This window comes from Vigna angularis, chromosome 3 (assembly GCF_016808095.1).
Source record: "Vigna angularis cultivar LongXiaoDou No.4 chromosome 3, ASM1680809v1, whole genome shotgun sequence".
NCBI lineage: Eukaryota > Viridiplantae > Streptophyta > Magnoliopsida > Fabales > Fabaceae > Vigna > Vigna angularis.
The window spans coordinates 17,091,751-17,110,837 of NC_068972.1; the positions used below are offsets into that span (position 1 = coordinate 17,091,751).

The window sequence follows — 19,087 nt, forward strand, 5'->3', positions numbered from 1 at the left end:
TAGGCTGAGGATGGATACAGGTTGAGCATGTACACAAGCTCCACAAAGCTCAAAAATTCTAATGTGTGTAAAATATGTGTTAAGATGTTTTTCTTGACCGAGTTTCATCCAAGTTACTAGAAAAAGAGTGAAAGACTTTGTTGCAATGATGATCGAGTCGCTTGGTCGAGTTTAAGATGACTTTCATATGCAGGTGGATTGCGGGCTCATCAAGCTTTAAATGGTCAACTTTAGGAAGGGTAACATTTGTTGTTTACCTTTAAGAGTTTTATCCTTTGAACTTACTGAAGCACTTGTTCTTTTAACTTTTATGCTGCATTAATGAGGGGTTTTAATAATGATTACCTTGAGGTGGTGCTGTTACTCACCACAATTGATTGCCCACTTGGTGAGTCAACCCAACCTGACTCATTTATTAGCATGAAAAAATTTGAACCCAGCTCGAATTTATTACCACAGGTTGTTTATGAGACCACTATGAATTTCAAATTCATGTATAACTCACTTATATGGCAAATTAGGGTCATAAATATCTTCAATTCACTGAATTATTTTCTAACCTGAACCTCAGTCAATAATTAGTGAATTTTCCTCCAACAATCATATTTTTGGTATTTTTTTTTCTTTAAAAGCGGAATGGTAGATGAATTAAAAAATAAAATTGGAAAACAATGAATGAAGAAGCGAGCGAAAATAAAGGTTTTGTAGAAATGTAAATTGCGATAAAATAAATTATTAAGGATAAAACAAAAACTTGTACGGTAAAAGAATAAAAACGGTAACCAAAATTGTTATAACCAACATTGAATTAACCATTTGTCGTGTTCACGACTTTATGATACTATTTGAAATTATATCACAATTTGTCACATTTTGTTTATATTTGAACTACATATTTATATTTCTTCTTCTTTTCTAATAATTACTTGACAAATAAAATAAAAGAAAAAAATACATAAAATGAAGTAATTGCCTTGAACTATCCACATTATGTGAGATATTCTCATCATTTCCACATTCTGCAATAGTTATTTGTATATAACCTCTATCTCAATCTAATTTCAAACTTTGTATCAATTTACACTTCTCTTGATGCCTTTCTCTATCTCAATCATGTTTCTCTTAATGTTTTTTTTTTGTCTCAAACAAATCTTTCTCGACACTTTCCTTTGATTCCTTTTCTCAATCCTACTTTGTTGTGATACATTTCTTTCCGTTCTTTTACTCCCATGCCAATTTGCCATTTTATTCAATTTACTTTTTGACGTCCTAAGCACATACATATAACAATAGTTGTAAAAACTTATTTAGAAATTCATAAATACTAAGTTAGATTAAGTCAAAAAATAAATTAAAAAACTTAAACTCTATACATTTATTTGAATTGTGGTGCATTAAGCTTCTTAAAAGAATTTATCTAATGGTGAATATAATATTATATTAAAAAAATAATTCTTTAATTTACTAAATTTTATTATCATATAAATTTAGCGTTGATAAAAAAATAATGTTGAAATTTGAAAATTATGAAATTGATAGAAATTAAGGAAACTTTTACTATTTAACTCATTGGTATTGAAATGTAAATTTTAATTATGAAATCTAAATTTTTATTTAGTATGATTTGTAAATGTAATTTATTATGGTATGTATCCTTTAAAAGAATGTCATTATCATTATAAATAATTTTCACATAATAATTAAATTAAATTCTCAATACTTTAACGACAGTTTCTAATCTTTTAATATATATATAAAGAGGTTTGTTTTGTAAAATCATTAAAAATAATTTTTAAATGACTAATATGTTTGATGAAAGAAAAAATTTTACCACTGAAAAGAATGATGAACAAGTTCAGTAAAAAAAGAATCTAATAAGAGTAGGTCAAAAGGATTAATACAAAAATTTGAATATTTTTGAAATATGAAAAGATTAACTAACGATAAGTTTTTTTTAATGTGCTCACGTTTTACCTAATATATGGGATTTAAAGTATTAAGTAATTTTTTTTTGAAGAAAATCATGAGTTTTTTTGTTTTTTCCATAATAAATATTGTTTTTGTAAGTTTTGTGTAATTTTATTTCTTCCATGATTTTTCTTTCCTTTTTATTTTTTATTTTTTTAATAAAATCTTTATGTCACTGCTTAACGTGGAATTACTTGAAAAAGAATCAATATTTTTTAAGATTAAACGTTAACCGAGTAAATTTAAACCGATTTTATAATAAAATTCTTGAAGATGAAATGATCACGGATTCAGATATGGACTTGTTGGTAATTAATTGCCAAAATTGAAGCAATTAATTCACCCTTAGAAGGTCAAATGGTCAAACTGTTATTTAAGGTTATATTGAAGAAAAAGTTCTTAACAAGCTAATTTATATTGAAACGAATTAAATTGAAGCACTTTTTTTAAGTTTAAAAGATATCAGTAAGACAAAATGCTTAAATTAAACAGAGAAGTGGGAAATTTAAGAATGTAATTCATGCATTGGGAAAAATATCGAATATTCTCGTTTATTTTTATTTTAAAAAAGTGGGTTAACTTAACGAGCGTAAAGTGGTAAACCGAAATACGAAGTGGACCGAATAAACGACGACGTACAGAAATTTTGGATCTTTGTCCGCGTTCTATAAATCAGCGAAGGCCTTCATCTGAGACCACTTCCATTCTTTTCTCTTTGTCGCAAAGAGAAGAGATCTGCCTCCTCCTTCTTCCCAAGCATATCTCTCTTCCTCTCAAGGTATGTTTCTCTCTCTCCCTCTCTCTCTCTCTCTCCCCTTTCAGTTGATCTCCTCGCCATTTCCATCTTCACTACCTCATATCCTATTATTTATTCTTTCTTTGCTTTGCATTTTTCTGTTATACCATCCAATTTCGTCTGATTTGATAATCTGTTACTTCATCATTGATTAGTTTCGCGATTTCTCGTATCTTGATTTACGATCTGGCTGTGTCCTCGCTTGATCTGCATCGCGTGTCGTGAGATCGCACGATTTTAATATCCACCTTGTTTTCTTTTATTTATCGATCTCTCTGTCAGATCGGAACTTATTTCTGGTTGGTCATGGATTCAGCACTGTCTGATTCCCGTTCATTTTACATGTTGTATATTTCTGATTGTGGTTATTTTTGTTTGGATTTGATTTGTTGCGGTTGAAATTTGAATTGAATGGACTGGTGTTGTTGTGCGGTGATTTGTGGACTCAGAATCGTTGAAAATGGGGCTGTCCTTCACCAAGTTGTTCAGCCGGCTGTTTGCCAAGAAAGAGATGCGTATACTCATGGTCGGTCTCGATGCTGCGGGTAAGACCACCATTCTGTACAAGCTCAAGCTGGGAGAGATTGTAACCACCATTCCCACCATTGGTAAGTTTCATTTATTCTTTCTACTTCGATCTGTATTGACTGATGCAATGGGTTAGAGTATAGAGAGGACATTAGTAACTAATTCAACTGATGGAGGGATCAATATATCTAATGTGGGATCAATTCCGGATTTGGCCTCTTCTGTCCCTTTCCGTTCATTTGATGCTCATATTATATTTTTTCCTTCAATTTTACTTGATCTGTTCAGGCTAGCCTTAAGATCTTCTGGTACTAGATTAACCTTACTTTACAAGTTTTTAATTATTATATATGGAGGTGGAAGAAGTATAGTCTATCTATTGTTCTTTGCTGTGTACTGAAAACGGTATCGATCAATGTGCTTAGCCTAGATGTAATATATCCACTATCATTGTTGGCATGATAATGTAATATCTTGCTCTCCTAATAATAAGTACCTTGTGAGATTCTGCTAATACTTCATTTGACGCAGGGTTTAATGTGGAAACTGTGGAATATAAGAACATCAGCTTCACTGTTTGGGATGTGGGAGGCCAAGACAAGGTATTTACTCTCCCTGCATCTTCATGTCCAACATCTGACATTATAGTGTACTTCGTTATGGGTGACCTAGCAACTGTCCTCATTGCCTTTGTTGATTTTATGGCGTGATCATTTACTGAAACTTTGCTTGCACTGATATGCATATCACGTGGTTTACATTCCAAAATTGAGTTTTGATGAGTAAGTTTTAGTGGCGAGTCAATGGATGCCCATTTGGTGTACTCCTCCAAGATGATATATAGACGAGAATCAAAGTCTGTTTGTTGTTTTGAGGTGCAAGTCATTAATTTTGTAATTGTACCCAATGGGTTGGGTTGTTGGACACTACTTCGGAATAAAGTCATTGTCCTGACGCACTCGAGGTCTGGGGTCTGTGTAACTTACCAAGGGATGAATCATACTTAGCAAACTAGAGTTTGCAATTTCGCTTTAGATCTCTACTTTAAATGCACCACCGACTTTGGTAAACTAATCCCGAAAATCAGCAACATACCCTAGAAGGAAGTGAATTTATACCTAGACGATAGGGGGTGATGATGATGAACTTGATCACAAATCTCACCATCCACAACCTTGAATGCTCTGGTCTAGGTCACGTCTAGTAGATCGATACCAATATAGTAACAATTTTGTGTTAATCAATGTCGCAAAACGAGTTGAATGGAAACTTATTATCTTATCTTTTGTTGGTTAGTTAAACTTTCTTAAACCACTTGAAGAAGCAAATAAGAAGGGAAAATGAAATGAACTCCTCTATATTTAGTTGGGATTATACATAAACTAATTTATAGAAACTTTCTTACATTAGTTTCTCTAAAAGTTGAATTTTTTCTTAAACTAATTTTAGTTTCTCCTATAAGTACTTTGGTAAAAGTTTACTCAAACTAATCCTATGCCTATTTTTCTATTTCAAGACCAGGGGTGTACTCAGCCTGACCAGTGTGATTAAGTTCTCAATCATGCAATTTATAACTTTAGTCTTTACAGGGTTTGTGTATGTGATAGCTCTCTAGCTCAAATTGTTTTACCTTTGACTTCTTGTCATTAATTATGCCTCTTCAATTTATTTTGCAAACATTTTCTCAGTCCGATAGTCATCAGCACTCACCATCAATGTGTTTTTCCTTGTAGATCCGCCCATTGTGGAGACATTACTTCCAAAATACCCAAGGACTTATCTTTGTGGTTGATAGCAATGACAGGGACCGAGTTGTTGAAGCTAGGGATGAGCTGCATAGAATGCTGAATGAGGTAACAACTGGATCATGAATGAGTGAACATGTAAAGGGTATCTTATTTCATACTGTTTGATTTCTCAAAATAATTCTGGATGTTATTGGATAATCTTACTTTGGTAGGATGAGTTGAGAGATGCCGTGCTTCTAGTTTTTGCCAACAAGCAAGATCTTCCAAATGCTATGAATGCTGCGGAGATCACTGATAAGCTTGGCCTTCATTCCCTCCGCCAGCGTCACTGGTAAACTAGAATTTCGCTGCCAACATTCTTTTCCTCACCGTCCTTATCTGTCTGCTTTCACTATTGATTCTCAACTACGTGTTCTCTACATGCAGGTATATCCAGAGCACATGCGCCACATCTGGTGAAGGGCTCTATGAAGGACTTGACTGGCTCTCAAACAACATTGCAAACAAGGTTAATACCAAATGAGTGGAGGATTTGCAAACTGGGCACTTTAAATTACATCTTAAATCTTTGACTGATACTTTTTCTTTTTTAAATGATTTGCAGGCATAGAGATTTATTAGTTGAAGGATGCAAGGAAGTTGAGTTTACTTCGCCCATCTCTGCTTTTATGATTTTCTTGTCCTTAGATTTTCATTGTTCGGCCATGTATTATTTTTCTTCAAAAAGAACAGCGGTCTGTTACTGAGGAATAATTTGATTTTTTTTTCCATGTATAACCAAATAGCATTGTTTACGATTTGATTTGTGAAATCAATTGAATTTATATAAAGCCTCGTATTATGCGTACGGTACATATACAATACGTCTCTTAAATTCTTAAGACCACTGGTCTTGATTGTGGCATGGGCCAATGGCAAATTGTAGGAAAGACGTTGGTCTTAGTCCTAAACCATCTCTTTCTTTTCGATGATAATTTGGGCCCAAGTAGAAGTATAAGATATGCATGTAGCAAGACTGCACTCAATTAAGCCATTGATTAATGGAACACGTGAACCCTATTTCAACTTAACAAGCGGGCTGCCACTTTCCTAATTTTTTAAAATACCCATTCCGTCCCTGAGTAAATAGTAAAAACAAAATCCTAATTTCACAGGCCCAATTTTTAACCTTGCGCTGCCGCAGCTCCCTTCCTCTCCTCTCCCGTTGTTGCTGGTGCTGCTTTGGTGCACCTCCATTGTTATTTTTTAGACGAAGGGTGTGGACCTCCCTCTTCCCACAGTGACCATCTTTGTCTGCATCAGTGAAGCGCTGAACTCTTGCACCCCTCTCCCTGTTTTCGTCGTGCTGCACGGTGTGTGTTGACAGAAGGTGGAGCGTGTTGATTCAGAGGAACTACACCTCCTTCGTTTGAACTCGTTCGTTGCACATCCTTCGTTGCTTCTCTTTTTATCAAGGTAAATTTGTAAGATTTTGCAAAAGGTGGGGTGTGGGTCTTTTGGGGTGAACATTTCTGCTTTTTTGCGAGATGTGGTTGGTTGAATACGGTGGAGAGGGAGACCGGGTGGGTTATTTTCTGTCTTCCAGAATGTCCAATCCTGATTGTACTTCCAGATTCGGAAACGTATTCCGGATTCTTTATTCTGGAAAAATTTTACTCTATTGTTGAACACCTAATCCGGATAACGTATTCTAGAATTCCCCTTCCCATACACCCCTCTATTGTGGAACATATAATCCAAAAGTCATCAGGGATTGGAAATAATATTGTGGAATGAGTAATCCGAAAATCATCATTCTATTTCGGAGTACATAATCCGGAAGCTTATTATGAATCGAAGAATGGCTTCTGAATTGTATGTTTTATATTTGTTATTCGTTTTGCATTCTTCATTCTGAAAAATGAACAAAACCCTAAATAAACCTCCATCTCCACCGTCGACAACACAGTCTTAACCAAACAAAACTAAACTAAACATCATACCTTTGCTCAATTGCATCGTGAAGAACCTTGCAACTCCCTCTGTGAATAGTTAAGCTTCTAAACCTTCAAAACTCCAACGGTCAACGAAGATGGTGATAAAGATGGAGGAAGGAACGAAAACATACACAAGGGAGAAGAGGAGGTGAGGGTGAACGCAAAGAGCTAAAAGGTTAGATTGATATCATTAACTCAAGTGTAGAATGGACATTTAAAAGGTTAGGCGTGTAGGTAGAAAAAATTGGGGTACAGGAAGTTAGAGCCGTATAACACCAAGAACAAATTATACTGACTTAATAAAATATCCTATAGAACAAATTGTAAGCATTTGGACTCAAATCCCTGCACACCAATCTCCTCTACCAAACTATGTGCATCATTAGGACTCTTTGCAATGTAGAAATTCCTGATGGTGACATTATAGGCTGCAACATCAGGAAACTGATAACAACTCAAGTCCACAGGAAGACTCCAACACTACCATTTGGTCCAATGAGAAGTCTTACCTAGATATGGTAGCAAGACTTCGTAGATTGTAAAAATATTTAGCTGATTATAAGTTTAAATGGGAGGATGTTTTGGTAAAGGAATAATTGTGTACTAGCTGTCAGTATTTTAGTTGGTTTGTTAAGAATATGTTATTTCCACACCTTTGTTATAATATTCGTTATTATGAATAAATGGGAAGAAGAAAATGAATGTTCTGAATCATTGTTTGAGAGAAGATGGAATGCGTCACCACACCCAATAGAAAAGGAAACAAATCCACAATTTTGAAAGACGTTGAGAGCATAGAGGAGTTCTATTGAAGGGGTCGTTGATAACACGATGGTCACCTGGTCAAGATGATTAAAATCGTGTGATTATTGATCGAAAGTGGAAATCTGATATTAATGGTAGAAGACGTTAACAACGATATGTGCATGGTACATGCAATAATTTTTTTTTCCTAAAAGAACCATAGGCTCTAGATACCATGCTAAGTATTAAACTTTGAATCTAACTCAATCTCACAAAACCAATTCGAGAGAGAGTGTTAAATATATTATCTTTATCTTTTATCTTCAATTAGTTTGTTGTTATTCTTTATTTGTATTTTGGACTTGATTCATATTTCTTCTAATATAAATAAAGTATTATATGTGTATATTCAATATGGTATCAGAGTATGTGTTAGAACCTATCCTAATGAGATTTGTGTTTGTTGGGCATATAATTTCCTCGATATCGGATCATCTATTAATGTCTAGTCTAATGCACGAGATGTATATACTTTGGTGTAAGTAGGATATGTTAGAAGTTCTACATCAACTAAATATAAAACCAATTTAAAATACATAAATGAGTGTAAATTTTATTTTACAAGTTGAATTTGTATGATTGAATTAGACTTAAAATTCAAATCTTTAACACTTTTCAATTTTAAGTTTGATGATCAATTATACCAAAATTTTGAAAAGTAACAAAATTCTGATTTTAACATTTATTTTGCATTATTTTTTTAGTAATGATACTATCACTCATTTTTACATTTATTTTATACAGATTATAAGGATAAAATGGTAAAAAAAGTATAAATTTTTATATTGTTTTAAAAAAGATGAGAATAAAAAGTAAAAATAACGTGAGAACTTAAAATATTTAGGTTTGTACTTTTTCTTTTCTACATCTTTCCTATAATGGACACATTTTCCAACGAAAATCATGAATGAAACATTTTGATAACGGTAGTTTTGATGAAAGGCATGTTGGTTGTTGTCGATTTATCCTATCCTAAGAGTATGGAGGAGCATTCAGTCATTGACACGTCACTGTCTACACGGTCACTTATCATCCTTTATATAGAAAACCTCGCCCATTTGGTTTGTTGCCATCTATGCTATTACTTGTGACACCCAACTTGTTTTTCGGTGACATTGGACGCTAAACTCTCCTTAGATATATTCATTTAGATTCGCTGATCTAATCCATAGTGGTTTTACGGTGTTAAATATAAGGAATAGATTTGAAAGAGTATAAAGAAAAAAAACGAAAAGAAGAGTAAAAGAGGAAAAAATAGGAAATTATTTTACCAAGGAAATCATTGTAAAAAAAATGAAGTCGAATCTTGTGAAATTTTGACTGATTTAAGGTTAAAACAGATTTGGAATTTCTATTTTTTTTGGATTGAAGTAGTGTGTAATGAAGAAAAATAAGAGTGGTGAGGTGGAAGGTGTAATGGACAGGTGGCAACCAATTTGAGATAGAGGGAGCGAAGGAGTAACAGAAAGAGAATATGAAATAGCATGGTACAGGATTTTGTTAGTTATGCAATTTGTGGTAATTCTCTCACCTCCCACAATTCAGTCTCCCTCTCTGTTTCTAGAAACCCTTTCTAAATATTCCCTTTCTTCTCATCTCACGTCTTTCCCCATCTTCCCCATTCCTTACATTACACTTTTTTTCTTATGCTCAATAATAGACTAATTCCATTTTGTCGGATGATTGGAATATACTTTTGTATGAAGATTATTCCCATACAATAGATAAAGTGCCACTTATATTCTCTCGTATTTCCAGATTTTAAAATTCAAGTTCTATACGGGTCTTTATATATTTCCAACCAACTATAACTATGAGTTCGTTATTCATCTTGAACATACTTATATAAAATTTTTCATCAGAAAAACTTTTGATACAAACATATATCTGATATGAACTTAATTATATAAGAGATTGACATTAATTTTTATTTAAAATCTTAAAGCAATGTCTTTCTGTAGGAATTTGTGCAGGACCGAGAGACTAACCTTTCTGACGTGCCCTTCATGCTTCCGAACTCTTGGATCGTCTGAACCGCTCGCTGTCAGTCTGGATCGCTCGCTTGTCAACTGCTCCGTTCGACCGTCGTTTGCTCCGCTCGGTTGTACTCTTGACTGAAGGGGGAGGTATCTGCAAAAGGCACTTCGACGCTCAAGTTAGGAGCGGTGTAATGAACTGTTTAACACAATTGAGTATTTGAATCTCGTAGAGTGTGAGTTGAATGTAAGTAGAACATACCCGACTTTTGGCTCTACCATTGTATTTATAAGTGTTTCATAGATCAAATAAAAACAAACTTACCTTGAGATTCGGTTAGTTACTCCTAAACGACTTATCAATATCTCTAATAAGATATCTTTGGTTATTTTACCGTCCGTTGGACCTTTGACCCAATAATGATTTAAACAATAATAACTTAAACACTAGCCCAATTATGGCCCAACATTGATGCAGTTGGACCGAACGGTCCTAAGTGTTAATCGTTCGGTCTATACTATATACCATACATATGCCCCCAAGTTCGAGTTAACCGTTCGGCTTTATCCAATGTTAAGTATATGACTTATATGAGTTCGAGGGAGATCGTTCTCGTTGTATTAGGGAGGTTGTTTTCAATATGCTTTCAGTCGCTGTTCATCTCTGGACCGAACGACGAACTTTAGGAGATGGAAGTTTTTGTAAAACCTTTTCCCATGTTGAGGAGTGGATGAGAAGATCTTGACCGAATTTGACAAGGCTGAACCGAGCAGTGAGTGACGTGAGTTTTCTTGGAACTCTTTCCTATGTTGAGCGGAGGCACTAGAAGTTCTCCTGTTTAGCTGTTCTGAAATATAACAATTGAATTTGAATTGTCAAAAAATGTAAACAGTTAGAGTAACCCATTTCATAAGACCGAATGGCCAGACAAGAGAGACTATTCAGTTGAAGATGCTTGGTTGAGAGTGATTGTTCCTCAAATCTTGGTTTTACGACTTAGGAGTCACGGAGAACTTCCTAGTGGATGAGAGTGACCGTCCATCGGGGACTGCCTTCACCGCTCGGTTTTACGACATAAGAGTTCTTTTTAGAACTTCTTAGTGGACGAGAGTGACCGTCCATCGGAGATTGCCTTCACCGCTCGGTTTTACGACCTTGGAGTTCTTTTTAGAACTTCGTAATGGACGAGAGTGACCGTCCATCGGGGATGTATGTCACCGCTCGGTTTTGGACTAGGGGTTCCTGAAAAACATTCCCTTGACTAGGGGTTCCTAAAGAGCGTCCCTAGGTTTCTTTGGACTAGGTGTTCTTGGAGAACGTCCCTAGGTTTCTTGAAGCAGCTCGAATGGTAAGCTCTTGACTGGCCAAGTGACCTGTGTGCAAGATCTTATCACCTGCACTGAAAAAATAGCAGTTCCACTGGCCGAGCACTTGAGGCCGAATGACGAATACCTGTGAGGCCGAATGACTGAATGCCTGTGAGGCCGAATGACTGAATGTCTACGAGGCCGAATGAATGAATGTCTGCGAGGCCGAATGGCCGAATTCTTGTAAGGTCGAATGGCTGTGAGGCCGAATGACTGAATGTCTGTGATGTCGAATTATCGAATACCTGTAAGGCCGAATGGTTGAATGCTTGTAAGGCCGAATGACCGAATGCATGTGAGGCCGAATGGTCGAATAACTGAATGCCTGTGAGGCTGAATGGCAGAATATTTTAACATTTGAGGCCATGGAAGACCGAGCAGTTGATAACGTTCCCCATCGAGCAGTAAGCTCTCTTTTGATCAGGTGGCTTGTATGCCGGGTTTTATCATCGTTCAGTCTTCGGTTGAATGTTTGAAGACTAAAATCCATATTAGGATGTGTCACGGATGAGCTTGTAGGTGCTTTACCGCCCTCCAACCTGCATAAAAGAACAACAAAAGATGTTGATAATGACTGTATGGATATACAATGCTTGAGAGGCGCTAAATAAGGGTTGAGGCGTCCGGTTGAGGCTCAAACAAGAGCCAAGCCATTGGAATTTAGTTAGGCTGAACATGAGGTCGACCTGACCAAACGGGGGAGACTAAGGTCAACCACGAGCAGTCTGAAATAGTAGAGTCAGCTAAAAGACGCGCTAAAGATAGTGCAGTGTTATATGGTTATGGTTAATTTGAAGTGTAAAAATTGGCCAGTTGAAGGAGCTCCACACACTAAAAGGGCGGCGGATGATGCGGAGGTTGAACCGAACAGCGCGACAGATTACTATACTTGAAAATTCATTAGTAGGTAGAAGTAGTTGTAAAAGTTGCAATGTCAATATTGAACAAGAAAGGTAATATAGAAATTGCCAAGTTACTGCTTTAAGAACGCAAAAAGATCTGCCAATTAAATGGATTTGATAGAATTTGAATCGGATGAAAATAAGGGCTGAAGCGAGTCAGCGGAAGAGATTCATGCATTTGATTCTAATAATATATTTATTTTTATATGGAATACTTATCTTGTTAACGAAATTTCACGTTGAGATGATCACCCGTGTGGTGTAGCTTTAGCTTTGCTGAAAGTTCTTGGTGTTGATCCGAAGTAGCGACGTTGAGACTGAGCGTTCGTCTTGGTTCCTTGCAGTTTCAATGGGATGCCGCTCGGCCCCACGGTGGGCGCCAAAATGTTTCTGTAGGAATTTGTGCGGGACCGAGAGACTAACCTTTCTAACGTGTCCTCCTTGTTTCCAAACGCCTAGATCGTCTGAACTGCTCGCTTGTCAACTGCTCCGCTCGACCGTCGTCTACTCCACTCGGCTGTACCCTTGACCGAAGGGGGATGTACCTGCAAAAGGCACTCTGAGGCTCAAGTTAGGAGCGATGTAATGAACTGTTTAACACAATTGAGTATTTGAATCTAATAGAGTGTGAGTTGAACGTAAGTAGAACGTACCTGACTTTTGGCTCTGCCATTGTTTTATAAGTGTTTCATAGATCAAATAAAAACAAACTTACCTTGAAATTCGATTAATTACTCCTAAACGGCTTATCAATATCTCTAATCATATATCTTTGGTTATTTTACTGTCTGTTGGACCTTTGGCCCAATAATGATTTAAACAATAATAACTTGAACATTAGCCCAACATTAATTCAGTGGATGGACCGAACGATCTTGAGTGTTAACCGTTCGGTCTATACTATATACCATACACGATGGATTAATGTTTATATAGTGTTTTATTTTCTTATTTTTATTCAAAATAGAACTTAGATTCATATTTAGATTCTCAGCATTGTCATAGGGTCAAGATTAAAATAAATGTTCATGTGACAAAAAGAAAAAAAAAGTAATAGTGAAATATAGAGAGGAAATGTATGATTAACTAAATATAATTATCATTGTCGTATCACATACGACATACTTTTTCATCTCATATAATTTAATTGTTTTATGAACGTTTTAAATGAGATTGTAATTTAAATAAACTGTGAACTAGCATGGCTAGAAATATTTACAGTGAAAGGTGTCGTTTTTAGGTTAAAAATCTAAACCGAAACTGAAAGATGCGACTGGAATATATCTCACAAATCTTAATGATTTGAACAAATTTCCCAGTTCGATGGCTATATTTTGACTTTTGGTAAACGATGAATGAGCAAATCAACCAATTTTCTTCATTATAGTATTGCGCTGATATATAGCTCACTATAACGAGATGACTAATTGAATGAAATTTTCTCTCTCATTGGCTACTCACAAATTTTCTGGTAGTATGTTCTTACAATACTGTATTAGTCACCAAATTCGTGTATGTGTATGTAGAAAAGTGGTGGGCAGTGTGCAGTTTTCACATTCCATGGTCAATACCATTCTTGCTTAGTGGGAAGAAACCATGGACCCATCTAATGGTTTTCTTTTCCTTTGTTATTACGTATTTGATTAATATTAATATTAATAATATAAACATTAAATTTATAGAGCATAACACAAAGAAAGGGGCAAAAAATAGAAAATAAAGAAATAGATAAATGGTGTGATAAAGACATGTGGAGAAAAAAAATGCTATAATATAGTTGTGTGAATAATATAATAACTCGTACATTAAAGTCATGTTGGAGCACAAAATTCATTCCTGAGTGGTCGGTAAGGCAAAACAAATAATAATGTAGCGTATGTGTTGTTCAAAAGATTGAAAGCAAAGACAGAAGTGAAGAAAAATAACATACAAGACACTCAAGTCGTTTTATTTATAAATAATATTGTTTCAGTTATTGGGACTGAGTCACCAAACTCATTCACAATTTGTTTTCTAGCCGTCAGGTCACGCTCCAAGCTCCGTTTTCTCACTTCTCTGTCGAGGAGGGAACCTGTCAAAGATCTTCCGATACCAAAGTCAGTACTCAAACCGTTCGACAATTCAATAGAGCAGTAATAAATGTGCAGTGAATGCAACCTATCTACCACTTACCTCTGACCTGTATTTATAGTTTTCGCCATGGGCTTGAGATTAGTGAAAAGCTAACCACGGCCCAATTCTAACCCAAATGGCTCTAATCACTATTTACCTTAATCCTAGTCTTAATGACCCAGTTCATCAATCGGTCGATCTTGTGCAATCGTCTGGTTAGGTGGGTGTCGGCGCTACTCTCTGGATCACCCGATCCGTTTGGTACATAGTTGTTACTCACCCGAGTGGAAGGATATGAATGGTCGAGTAGAATAGCGTGCAGTGAGTGCTTATGCAAGCTGTTCGGCAATTCTATCAGAGGAGTAAAAAGATAGGAGAAACGTTGGCGGTTGGGTCGATATCGGCGTCGCTCTCTGGACCGTCCGGCCCGTATGGTATAAATATAATGAATTTTGGTGATAAATTTGGAAGAAAGAGTATTTAAGCTTTCCAAAAAAAAAGATAATTTCTATAGCATTGTTTGATTATAGGCAGTTTCATTGATTATTTATATTACAGTTGTTCAAATTTAAAATTTGTTTGGAAGTTAAAGGATTGTAACAATAATGAAAGAACGAATTGTAATGAGGTATTGTCAAATACATATTTACGATAGTTTTATTTGTTATAGTAATAATAATAAATATTAAGTTAGAATATTTTGACATGAAAATAACTTTCGTGACAAGTTGGATGAAGAGATTTGATGAGACATTTAGAAGGTTTTGAGGTATATTTATTTTACTTTATTATTGATTGTGAGATATACTTTTAAACTATTTATGAGTATAATTATGAAATTATTTGATGGACTTTACAATTTTTCATTTTTTGTGTAAAAAAATCTTATAATATGTATATTTATATTAATGACTTGGTGAACAATGAAATATGAGTTAATAGTTATAGTTAAGAGACATTTAATTAAAATACATTATATGATTGATTGATGGTAGTCATACAAATTTAAAGCTTGTTACAACCATAAAAAAAGGTGAATTATAATAATATATTTTTTTGTGTAATATTAAGTCAAAATAATTTCATATGAAAATGAATTTTCTCCATGGCAAGTTTGGAGGTGGAGGTTTTAATGAGACATTTGGGAGGTTTCGAGGTGATTATTGAGTGTTTCTCCATACACCTTTCTGTCTGTACCATAAATTTTTTGAAAAATCTCAAATCTAACTTTCAGTGAACTTGTTTTTTACGAATTTATTCTTTTTTTTTTTTTACTTTTCTCTTATCTCTCTGCACTTTGTCCCAGGCTGTCCTAGCCAATGCTCCCCTTGATTCAACCCTAAAGAACACAGCCTCTCCTCCGTGTTCCTCTCTTTCGTTTTTTCGTTTCCTCTCGTTTGCTTTTTCGTTTTTTTTTTCTTCTTTGGTCGTTTGCTCTTTCGATTGTCAAAATTGTGCACTTCCACGACTCTTCTTCGTCACGAACGAGAACATGTTAGGACTTGTTTGAAACTTCATTTGATTTTAGATGTTTGATTTTGATTTGAATTTCACTAATTGTAAATGCGTAGACTAGTATATTTGCATGTTTGGTTGAAATCGTTAATGTATATTTAAAATTCGTAAAATCTTAATTAGTTTTCAAAATTTGATTAAAGTTTTATCGGTTTTCAAAACTTGATTAAGGCTTTCACGAATTACAAGATCTGACAAGACCTTAACCAATTTTTGAAAGCTGACGAAGCCTTTAACGGATTTTGAAAATCGATGAAAGCTTGAAATTTTTTTGAAATTCAGTGAAAACTTAAAACAAATTTTGAAAATTGTTTAAATTATTAATGTTCTATGTTTTGACCGGAATGCTCCTTAAGAGCAACCATCTTTTATTAGGGTTTGTTTTTTTGTTGAGTTAGTTTAGGAATTTTTGATAAATCTCGCTTCTCCCTTTTGGTTTTACAGGAACCCTATATATTTAGGGTTCTTATCTCTTTTCCTTTGTAACACATAAATAATACACAATATCTTTTACATACCTTTTTCTACTTTCTTCTCCTTCTTTTTCTGGTTCTTTGGATCTCTCTTTCTCTCTGGACCATCGCTTTGTCTTTTGCTGGTGCTGCTGCCTTGAACCATGGAAGCCTCTGCTACGTTCTCTCTCTGCACGCCAACGCCCTATTGGATTTTATCAAAGATACCATTTTTAATATGGTATCAGAGGAGCAGGTCTAGTGCCTGCTCTGCCTCTGCTGCGGTCTATTCTTTTTATCTTTGTTTTTATTCTATCCTTTTCTTGGCGTTTCTTGGATCATGGAGCACATAGACCAATCCAACAATCCTTCCAGCCCCTTCTATCTACACCCTGGAGAGAATCCAGGCCTCACCCTTATTTCTCAAGTTCTTAATGACGCCAATTATGCTTCTTGGAGCAGAAACATGTGAAGAGCTCTTCTTTCCAAGAACAAGATAAAGTTCATTGATGGAGGGATCAAGAAACCACAAAGAGATGCCCTCTTTTTTGATTCTTGGGAGAGGTGCAACATGATGGTCCTTTTCTGGATCATCAAGACACTTTCATCACAAATTGCTGAAAGTGTTATATATGTGGAGGATGCCAAGGAGCTATGGGAAGAGCTGAAAGAAAGGTTTTCTAAGGGAGACTATTTCAAGATTTCTGATTTTCTACAAGAGATCCACTCCATCAAACAGGGAGAAAGAATTGTAAGTCAATATTTTAATGACTTAAAGATCCTATGGGAAGAATTGAAGTTACTTAGACCCATGCCATGATGCACCTGTAAGGTTCCCTGCAGTTGTGACTTGTCCAAGATTTTTCACAAATATAGAGAAGTAGAGCATGTTGTTTGCTTCTTAAAGGGCTGAATGATTACTACAATACTGTGAAAACACATATTTTACTGATGGAACCCCCCCTAGTATTAACCGTGTCTTTTCTCTCATCATGCAACAAGAAAGGCAAGAAAAACATGATTATGGGCTCAACAACCATAATGCAAAAATTAATGTTCTATCCAACACTGTTGACAGACAAAACCAGCACAAAAATGACTAAAGCTGGAAGTCTCATGGACGTGGTTCTAGGCCTCGCAGTCAAGGAAGAGGGAGAGGAAGAAATCCAAAATTTGGAAAACAATGTTCCTACTGTCATAAGATGAACCACACAGTGGATGAATGTTACTCTAAACATGGTTATCCACCATGGTACAAGAAGAGTGACAACAACAATCAAGAAAAAAGGGGGCAGAATGAATGGAACTCTGTTAATGTTTACTCTATAGAAACACATTCCAATTATGCCCATACCAGCACCAATTCTGCTCTCAATCCTTTCGTTGTAGAACAGATGCAAAAATTGTTATAAATGATAGAGAAGGTTGATAACTCTTCCCACAACATCTGTCAAGTGCAAAGAGACACTGTAGAAGACAAACAAGGTATGTTTTCCTGGATTATTGACACAAGGGCCACTTATCATGTGACCCATGACAAAAATAACTTCATAAGATCAAACCTATATCTGTTAGGCTACCAAATGATTCCATTGTTATTGGCCATTATGCTGGAACCATACAATTTTCAAGGGATTTTATTATCTTTAATGTTTTGTACATCCCTGAATTTGCTTTCAACCTAATATCTATCTAAAGCTTAACTAGGGACATACACTGCACACTAACCTTTTCTTATAAGATGTGTCAAATACATGACAACTCTACATTGAGGATGATTGGATGTGCTAATGTCTACAAAGGCCTTTACTACTTGCATTCTTTCCCTATTTCTGATCAAGATTTTACACCTAAATTTGTTTTCTCTTATGAACATGTAAATATAAACCTGTCACATTATAGGCCAGGCCATCCTGGACACAAAATTGTTGAAAAGATATGCAAGAATTTTCCTTATGTTCAAACTGCTTCTAATGATGCTTTTGATATATGTCATTATGCCAAACAACACAAATTGCCATTTCCTGAAAGTCTCTCTTTATCTGACAATTGTTTTGAAATTATACTTGTGATATATGGGGACCTATCTTCATTCCCTCTGTTAATGGACATAAATACTTTCTCACTATAGTTGATGGTTGCAGTAGGCACACTTGGGCTTTTCTTATGCAAAATAAAGGCCAGGCAAGAGATTTACTACAGAGTTTTATTGTGAAAATTAAAACTCAGTTTGACAAAACCATTAAAATCCTTAGAACTAATAATGTGTCTGAGTTTAATTGTCCTAATATGTATGATTCTCATGGTATTAAACACCAAACTAGTTGTGTTGAGACACCACAACAAAATTCTGTTGTGGAACGAAAACACCAACATATATTATGCCTATTGGTCTTATATGTTGTATCACATGCCATATATTTGATAAATAGGCTTCCTTCTCCTGTTATTAATGGAAGAACTCCTTTTGATGTGTTATATGATAACCCTCCAACTTATCTCAATTTAAAGGTTTTTGGTTACTTATGTTTTGCTTCTACATTAGAGAATAACATAAGTAAATTTGATTCTAGAGCTAGAAAAGGTATTTTTCTAGGGTATAAAATGGTATGAAGGGTTATATTATACTTGACAACAACACTAGGGAAATTTTTATAAGTAGAAATGTGATCTTTTATGAAGATATTTTCCCATACAGGAGTAAACAAAACAATAAAGAAGTTCATAACAATGATGAAGATAGGATGTTTTTTCTTAATGATCTGTCCTACAACTATGACTCTGTCAATGATCCAAACTTGGTTGAGAATGACAGAAATAGCCAAAACACCACTGAAAGTACCAATTCTAGCAGTAACAACATTGACCCTATGGAGAATGAAGAAGTTCACAATCAGAGAAAATCCAATAGAATTAAAAGGACTCCTGAATACTTGAAAGAC

The 19,087-nt window shown here is 35.1% G+C and overlaps 1 protein-coding gene and 1 long non-coding RNA gene across 2 annotated transcripts; one reads left to right on the forward strand and one right to left on the reverse strand.

Annotated features, from left to right (window-relative positions):
• Positions 1 to 2,588: 2,588 nt before the first annotated feature.
• Positions 2,589 to 5,870, forward strand: LOC108326226 (ADP-ribosylation factor). Its single transcript, XM_017559598.2, has 7 exons — positions 2,589 to 2,746; positions 3,214 to 3,372; positions 3,824 to 3,894; positions 5,026 to 5,145; positions 5,253 to 5,371; positions 5,467 to 5,548; positions 5,645 to 5,870. Exons 2-7 carry the CDS (start codon positions 3,225 to 3,227, stop codon positions 5,648 to 5,650), a joined length of 546 nt encoding a protein of 181 aa, XP_017415087.1. The 5' UTR covers positions 2,589 to 2,746; positions 3,214 to 3,224; the 3' UTR covers positions 5,651 to 5,870.
• A 188-nt stretch (positions 5,871 to 6,058) lies between these two features.
• Positions 6,059 to 8,034, reverse strand: LOC128195980 (uncharacterized). Its single transcript, XR_008247992.1, has 2 exons — positions 7,023 to 8,034; positions 6,059 to 6,933 (listed from the first exon to the last, which is right to left on the reverse strand). It is a non-coding gene; the product is annotated as an uncharacterized LOC128195980 (long non-coding RNA).
• Between the last annotated feature and the right edge of the window lie 11,053 nt (positions 8,035 to 19,087).